Source organism: Microcaecilia unicolor, chromosome 14 (genome assembly GCF_901765095.1).
Source record: "Microcaecilia unicolor chromosome 14, aMicUni1.1, whole genome shotgun sequence".
Taxonomy (NCBI): Eukaryota; Metazoa; Chordata; class Amphibia; order Gymnophiona; family Siphonopidae; genus Microcaecilia; species Microcaecilia unicolor.
Window position 1 is genome coordinate 16244583 of NC_044044.1, and position 9150 is coordinate 16253732.

At 46.0% G+C, this 9150-nt stretch overlaps 1 protein-coding gene across 1 annotated transcript in view; it reads left to right on the forward strand.

The window, feature by feature from the left end:
- Positions 1-2579, forward strand: part of LOC115457934 (neuroligin-2-like) — a 28994-nt gene extending 26415 nt beyond the window's left edge. Inside the window, exons 3-4 of the mRNA XM_030187647.1 lie at positions 603-1392; positions 1763-2579. Coding sequence (XP_030043507.1) covers positions 603-1392; positions 1763-2579 — 1607 coding nt within the window. The remainder of the gene's footprint in view (positions 1-602; positions 1393-1762) is intronic.
- The last annotated feature ends 6571 nt before the right edge of the window (positions 2580-9150 follow it).

The following is a 9150-nucleotide window of genomic DNA, read 5'->3' on the forward strand; positions in this document are numbered from 1 at the left end:
CAATGGGAGCAGCTAATAATGGTTCAGTCAAGAAGAGCAGCTCCTATCAGAGCCCAGCTAATAGGAACAGCTCCATCTAGAGGTCAGCCAGTAGAAACAGGGTTAGCTGTTGACCAGTCAGCAGCAACTTGACAAACTGCAACCCAGCCAATAGGAAGCAGCTCCAGTTTTAAATGAGCCAACCCCTGGAAGCAACTGAAGTTTTAGCCTGATATAATCAAAGCAGCAACAACCGAAAGAAAAGGGAAAGGGGATGGGATGGGATTTGATGTACTGCCTTTCTGTGGTTAAAATCAAAGCAGTTTACATATAGTTGCTTATTTTGTACTTGGGGCAATGGAAGGTTAAGTGACTTGCCCAGAGTCAGAAGGAGCAGCAGTGGGAATCGAATCCAGCTCCCCTGGCTCTCAAGCCACTGCATGAAATATTAGGCTGCTCCTAAGTAGCAGTAGCTGAGAAGAGTTCCACTAGATCAGCTTACAGGAACAGTTTTGGTTGTAGAATCAATATATATTTATATAGGTTTTAAGGTGGTATATACATTTTAAAATAAAAAAAAATAAACATATCTTTATATTTTTTAATTTGTTCTTATGTTTCAGGTTTGTTCCAGAAGGCCATCGCTCAAAGCGGCACGGCCATCTCAAGTTGGTCGGTGAACTACCAGCCCCTGAAGTACACCAGGATGCTGGCAGCCAAAGTGGGCTGTAACCACATGGACACCATGGAGACAGTAGAGTGCCTACGCCGGAAGCCCTATCGGGAGCTAGTGGACCAGGATATCCAGCCAGCACGCTATCATATCGCCTTTGGACCTGTAGTGGATGGAGATGTGGTCCCAGACGACCCTGAGATCCTCATGCAGCAGGGGGAGTTCCTGAACTATGACATCCTCATTGGGGTCAATCAAGGTGAAGGGCTGAAGTTTGTGGAGGACTCTATGGAGAGCGAGGATGGCATTTCAGCTAGCAACTTTGATTTCACCATCTCCAACTTCGTGGACAACCTGTATGGCTATCCGGAGGGCAAGGACATTTTGAGAGAGACCATCAAGTTCATGTACACTGATTGGGCTGACCGTGACAATGGGGAAATGCGGCGCAAAACTCTGTTGGCTCTCTTCACTGACCACCAGTGGGTGGCACCTGCAGTGGCCACAGCCAAGCTCCATGCTGAGTACCAGTCACCCGTCTACTTCTACACCTTCTACCACCACTGCCAGACCGATACCAGGCCGGAATGGGCTGATGCAGCTCATGGCGATGAGATCCCCTACGTCTTTGGTGTCCCCATGATCGGTGCCACTGACCTGTTTCCTTGCAACTTCTCTAAGAATGATGTCATGCTGAGTGCCGTGGTGATGACCTACTGGACCAATTTTGCCAAAACTGGGTGAGTCCTTTAGTAGTGTCTTGGTGTTAGTGGGCAGGGAATATCCCGATCGAGACCCCTTTAGAAAGAACTTCCATGTTATCAGGCAGGGCATGTCCTAATCTGAGGCAATAGAAGGCGGAACATTGTAAATGTCCTAAGGTTAGCTGGTAGGAATGTTCTGATCTGAGACTTCATTAGAAAGAGGTACTTTACCTGTGTCCTGGTATTTTCAGGCAGAGTGTACTAGTTTGTACTTCCTATAGAAGGAGGAACTTTGAGTGATCCATAGTGAACAGGCAGGGAGTGCCATGCCCCAGGGCTTCTCTGGAGGGAAGAAGTAAGATCTGAGCTGTAACCCATGTTCTCCACACTTCTGCATCTTTCCTAGGGATCCGAACCAGCCCGTCCCTCAAGATACCAAGTTCATTCATACGAAGCCCAACCGTTTTGAAGAGGTAGTGTGGACCAAGTTCAACACAAAGGACAAGCAGTACCTTCATATTGGACTGAAGCCTCGGGTCCGAGACAACTACCGTGCCAACAAGGTTGCCTTCTGGCTGGAGCTGGTGCCCCATTTGCACAATTTGAACGGCATTATTCACACTTCCACCACTACTCGAATCCCGCCCTACAGTACCAGGTGGCCTCCGGTCTCCAGAGTCGGTCCCAGCACCACCCGCCGCACCTCCCCAACGCTACCACCTGATGAGGATGACCCAGACGACCGTCCCCGCTACGCACCCTTCCCGGGGGATTCCCGTGACTACTCCACTGAATTGAGTGTGACAGTGGCTGTGGGGGCCTCCCTGTTGTTTCTCAATATCCTGGCCTTTGCTGCCCTCTATTACAAGCGAGACAAACGTCACGAGTTGCGCCGGAGGCTCAGCCCCCAGCGCGGCGGCGCTGCCAACGACCTGGTGCACGGGCCAGAAGAGGAGATCATGTCACTGCAGATCAAGCACTCTGAGCACGATGCCCACGACTTGGAGCCCCTGCGACCCCACGAGATCCTACGGCCCGCCTGCCCGCCTGACTACACTCTCGCCCTGCGCCGCGCACCTGACGACGTGCCTCTGATGACGCCCAACACCATCACCATGATTCCCAGCACCATCCCAGGGATGCAGTCCCTACATCCATTCAACACTTTCCCCACCGGCCATAACAACACTTTACCTCACCCACACTCCACAACAAGAGTATAGTCAACGACCGACTCCCAACTCTCCGTCTTTGACGGCATAACCATTCTTTAAAAAGGAAAGATACGTAAAATGTAACAAACGCTTGTCAACTCAGAAAAAAAAAAACACAACACGGAGAGGGGGTTCAAATGCCAAGTGGCGGGAAATGATTCCGGAATAATTTTTTTTATATTGAAATACACAAAGAAGAGAACGAAAAAGAATGGAAAAGCGAACTGCAAAAGAAGAATTCGAAAGCAGAGCTCTTTTCTGTCTCTTGCAGTCTCTCCGTTTCTATCTCTCTCTCTCTCTCTCTCTCTCTCTGTCATTTAAATGTCAAATGGAAAACTCATTGTTTCACGAGAGTTAACATTTCAAAAAAAAAAAAAGACAAGTTTTTGATCAGGATTTGGCATGCATTCGTAGGCTGAAATGGCAAATGGAAATGCACATGTGGACTGAACAAATGTATATCGTTTGGAAATAAAATCCTTGATGGGGAGGAGGTCTTTTACTACAATACGCCTATACATACATATATATATATATATATATATATATGTTTGTGTGTCTAAACACACAGACACACATATATATACACAAACATATATATACCCTGTTTCCCCGAAAGTAAGACATCCCCCGAAAATAAGACCTAGTAGAGATTTTCCTGAATTGGTAGATATAAGGCCTCCCCCGAAAGTAAGACCTAGCAAATTTTTGTTAGAAAACAGGGCCGCCAAGAGCCGGACAAGGCCGCCCCCGGGCCGCCCCCCCCACCCGAGGTCGCCAGGCCCCCCCCCCACCCATCCTCCGTCGCTCCCAGAACTAACCTTAAATGCCTTCTTTCACCTTCGCAGCAGCAGGGCAGACCTCTCCTTCCTTCTGTGCCCCGCCCTCGCGGATGTTACATCAGGCGAGGGCGGGACACGGAAGGAAGGAGTGGCCTGCCCTGCTGCTGCTTGCTGCGAAGGTGAAAGGAGGCGTTTAAGGTTAGTTCTGGGAGGGACGGAGGGCGGGCGAGCCAACCCCGATCCAACCCCGATGTTTCCACGAAAAATAAGACAGCCCCTGAAAATAAGACCTAGCGCATTTTGGGGGGGGGGGGGGGGCAAAAATTAATATAAGACAGTGTCTTATTTTCGGGGAAACACGGTATATATAATTTTTAACTGACTCATTCATTTCGCAAAAGTAAAACTAATTAACAAATTGAACCCTGAAACGAGAAGAACCAAGGGGTCCTAAGCGGTGATATGCACATGCTGAAAGACAGTACCATTGGGTGCATTCAGGCATTCCGTGGTAGTTCTGGGATCGGCACATGCCGATACTGCGCTAAAAAAATTTTTTTCTTGCGTGAGGGGGTGGAGAGTAGGCGTGCCCTGTACCAATCTGTTAGCACAGGCAAATCACCGCACACTGCCGATTAGTGCGGGGTTAGCGTGTGAGCCCTTACTGCCTACAAAATAAGGTGCGTTAGTAGTTTTTAGCGTGCCTACACTTAGCGCCAGCGCTAACCATGTAGGCATCTGTAGGGATATTGTTGGCACGTACACGGTTAACGCACGTTAAAAATATTAATGCGCCTACAACGCTGCTTAGTAAACAGGGTCCTAGGTGTGGTAAGGGCTGACACGGTAAGGGCCACGCGCTAATTGGGAAATTAGCCCGTGGCCATTCATGGGAAAAAAAAAAAGAAATTGCGACCATTTCACAGCCGTGCTCAAAGCGGCCTAAGCGCACAGGAAATCCACGCACTAAAAATAACACAGGCCGCTTTTTAGCGCAGCTTTTTAGCGCCCCTAAATGCATTGGGAGGGAGGAGAGAGGAGGACGCAAACATTTGACCAGAAACAAAAGAAAGGAAAAAAAAAAGATAAAAGTTGAGGGAAACAGAGAAAAAAAAATCTCAGATTAAAAATCGGAAAAATGCTGGGTATTTTTGTAATCTCTGACTGGCCCTCTCCCTTCTCTTCCTTTCCCTTCTCCCACCTCGTTCTTTTTCGCCAAAACTAAGTTCTGCTTTTTTCTGAAAAATCACATCACTTTTAATTATTCTTCTTGGTATAGTAAGATGTACCAAATAAGGATGGTCTGGCTGCCCTTTTTTGCCAGATAAAGACTGGAGGGAAAGGAGGAGGATGTGTGATGCAACTGGAGCACTGTCTAGCTCCCCCCCCCCCCCCCCTTCATGTTTTTTTTTTCTAAGTTTTGCTTCCTGTCTTTTTGAGGGGCATGGGGAGATACTGGCAGAAGAGGTGGTAGCCATCATGGCTGATCCTCTCCCTAACCCTGTTCCCGACTGTAACCTTATTCATGCTACCAGCTCCAGCACTGTGTGTCACTGATCTCTTACTCCTGTCTGTAACTAATCCCTACTTTGACTAATCCTATCCCTGCTATAAGTACATATGTATTGCCATACTGGGACAGACCAAAGATCCATCAAGCCCAGCATCCTGTTTCCAACAGTGGCCAATCCAGATCACAAATACCTGGCAAGATCCCCCAAAAAGTACAAAACACTGGATTTTCCCCAAGTCAATTTAATAATGGTCTATGGACTTTTCCTTTAGGAAGCCGTCCAGACCCTTTTTAAACTCCGTTAAGCTAACCACCTTTACCACATTCTCTGGCAACAAATTCCAGAGTTTAATTACATGTTGAGTGAAGAAAAATTGTCTCCAATTCGTATTAAATTTACTTCATTGCATGCCCCCTAGTCCTAGTATTTTTGGAAAGAGTAAACAAATGATTCACATCTACCCATTCCACTCCACTCGTTATTTTATAGACCTCTATCATATCTCCCCTCAGCCGTCTTTTCTCATATCCCAAACACTAAACTTATGTGTCCCTAATGTCCTTATCCCTGTCTCCAGCCCTTAATCCTATCCCTACCCTATCCCAGGCACCAAACTCATGTCCCTAACTTTATTCCTATCACTTAACCCTAAACCCTAACCCTGACCCTGTCTCTTTCTCTTTACTCCAACGTTATCCCTGTTCCAGACCTTTTCCCTAACCCTAATCCACTTAATTCCTAACCCTTAACCAGGGGTGTGCTGGTAAATTTTAACAACAGGCTCTCTCTCCGGGCATAGCCGGCCCTGAAATTTTTTTTTTTTTTTTTTTTTTGGGGGGGGGGGGAATACATGCCTCTCTCCCCTCCCTTGTGCGGGCACGCTAGGCATACCTTTGCTGAGCCCCACCAGCCAATAAATGGACTGCCACCATTCTCTGCTGCTTGTTTCTGGCTCTGAGCAGCATGATGGAACCTTCTTGCGCTTGCATGAAAAGTCCCAGCCTGATGCTCAGAGTCAGAAACAAGGAGCAGGGAGCAGCAGCAGTCTGTTTACTTGGCTAGTGGGGCCAGCATCACTGCCAGCAAAGTAAAAGAGAATTCAGGATGGAGCCCAAGCCCATATTTTGGGAGTCAGTTGTTAAAGTAGCCATGGGGAGGCCTACTTTAACAACCGGCTCCCAAAATTCTTAAAAACTTAACAACAGCTCTCGCGAGCCTGTGAGAGCCCGCTCCAGCTCACCACTGCCCTTAACCCTATCTGTAAAGCTCACACTGTCCTTAATCCTAAACCTCTTAATCCTAAACCTCTTTATCCTTTAGTTCTAATCTTTAACATCAATCAACCTTTGCCCCATCCCCAATACTAACCCTATACTGAAATTTAGCTCTAACCCTTAACCCTACCCCTCTCTCCCCATCTGACTGCAAACTGGTAAGGATTGCTTTCATCTACTCTTGATTTTTTTGAAACTCTGGAGGGGGATGATCAGTGCCAGGCATACCTGGGCGTTAAGGATGTGCGTTAGTATGAGTGATTAAAAAATATTACAGTGTGCAAACTGATTGTACGCATGTATACCTAAAATTTAACAGACGTACAATCGATTTGCCTCCGTAAAAAAAGTTATAGCACGTGTAGAAGGTGTGCATTAAAAACGAATATGTGAAAGAAAGAAAAGAAAAACACCTAAAAATTGCAGAAAATTCATAAAATCAAAACAGACCACATCGATGGGATGCCATGCACAGCCCTTTTTGGCACGCAGAGTTCAAAAACCAAGACTGCCTTTACCTGCACTTGTGGTGGATGGATCTCATATGTTTTGAGAGAGTGTAGGGGTAGAAGGTTCAAATAGACATTCTCGAAAATACCCCACTGTGGAGAACTATGCACAGAGTTCTTTTCTTTCCCCTCACTTGCCCTTTCCTTCCAAAGCGGAGCACAGAGTGCCATGGGAAGGGGAGCAACGTGCCACTAAATAAACCCATCATAAAATCTGTGTATACTTTCTATGTGAACCTTTATACTCAAGAGTTTAGGTTTATTTTTACAGGATTCCCCTTTCTTATGCTCATTCTCTGTCTCAAAATTCGCTCTCTCTCTGTTTCTCTCTTTACTGCTCCTTTTCCAATTTTCTTTCTTGGCTTAAGCCAGGCTCACTTTGCTGTTCTCTTTTTTATTTCTGGCTTTCTCTCTTTCCTATTTATTTCTCTGTTTATCTGTTTTTTATTCTCTCCTCCTCATCACTGTCTCTGAAAAAAATAAAACAAGACAAAACCCCCCCCCCCATAAAAAAACGATAACAACAACAAATGTTTTGCAATACGAAGCAGCCTGAAGGAGACCTCAGAACACCTGATGGAAAAGAGGCAGCAGTCGTAACATTTACCGGCTCCTCCCTTCCATCCAAAATCTTTCTCCACAAGTTGATGATATCTTTTAGTTTTGTAAGTCTCACATGATCTGGTAGCATGCTCATGTATCAGTCAATTTTTTTACCTAAAGGATTGTTTGTTGAGATCTGCCTGCTATCCAGACATGAGAGTCCGCGGTCTGTAATCGTACACAGGTGAAAAATCATTACGCTGAGAATAGTGAAGATTAGAATAAAGAAGCACACTGTTTTGCTGTTCTAATTTCATATTTCTTTTTGTATTTGATGAATCCTTTTGTCTGTTGGAAGGCTACCACCTCACAACCCAGCGCTGTGGAGAAGAAAGTGGCTTTTTAAGAAATTTTAGGGGGGGTCTTTTACTAAGGTCCACTAGCGTTTTGAGCTGACGCTAAAAAGCAGCTGGTGCTAAACGCCGAGACGACCATAGGAATGTAATGGGCATCTCAGCATTTAATGCCTGCTGATTTTTAGCATGAGCTAAAAACACTACCACACCTTAGTAAAAGATCCCCTTAATTTGCAAACACAGGACCTTATACCTCTCACTTGAAATTGAAAGGACAAGTGGCTGGGTGAATGCACCCTGAAGGTCCTGCCCCCCTCCCCCTTCCCCCTTCCCTCTTCCCCACCTTCCCTCTTCCCCTTCCTCTGCTCCAATGTAAAGAGCCACATCAAGCCTCTGTTATCTGTGACCCATCCAGCTCACCCATATCCCTAGTGGTTAGAGCAATGGGCTGAAAACCAAGATTCAGATCCCAACTCTCTACCCCACTGACACTGCTTGACATCGAGGGCAAGTCACTTGAAGGTTAATATTATAAAGTAATTTTTGGACTAGGTGCACTTATGCACATGGATTAGTTCACAAATTAGCATTTATGCGTGTATGTGCTCGGTGCTTTTCTGTAGCACCTGGGGGGAATTTAATATATGTTGACTAAAGTGAAGGAGTGGCCTAGTGGTTAGAGCACCGGTCTTGCAATCCAGAGGTGACCGGTTCAAATCCCACTGCTGCTTCTTGTGATCTTGGGCAAGTCACTTAACCCTCCATTGCCTCAGGTACAAACTTAGATTGTGAGCCCTCCTGGGACAGAGAAATATCCAGAGTACCTGAATGTAACTCACCTTGAGCTACTACTGAAAAAGGCGTGAGCAAAATCTAAATAAATAAAGCTGCACATGCAAATTTGACAGTGCAGCCAAACTACATGCACAACTTAATTGATTAAATTTGGCACAGATAAGTGGGTGATATAACAAGCAATTATTGGCACTAATTAGAATTAATGTGCACAACTTTCTAAGCATATTCTGTAAAGTAGTGCGCATAAGTTTTAAAGCACAGATCTCAAAGAAGGGTTGTGGCCACGGGAGGGGCATGGGTGGCGTTATAGAATATGCTCGATCCACACCTATTTAAGGCATTGGTATTTACACCAGGTCTTAATTGGTTGCGCCTAAATTTTAGCCACTGGGGCGTACGCATATTCTATACACCACACCTAACTCTAGGTGAGGTTTATAGAACAGCTCTAAGCGTGTTTTTCCCCCCATGGTGCGTGAGAGCAAATGGGCTGTACCAGTGGGCAGAGCATGGGCATGTCATGGGAATTGCGCTTAGCAATGCGCGCAACTGATAGAACAGCATGAGATGCACACGTTGCGAGGTGCGCTTACATGCGTCAGCTCGCGCCTGCCATTGGCCTGGCATAAACTGTTGTGCCTACATATCGGCAGGCCAAAGCGACTTTGCACCACTATGGTTTAAATGTGTCTTAATGCCGTTACAGAATTAGTGTTAAACACATTGCGTTTAGGTGCTACTTTACAGAATTAACCCCTCGGGGCCAGGTTCTATATATGTTGCCTGAAAAATCCGCACGGAAAA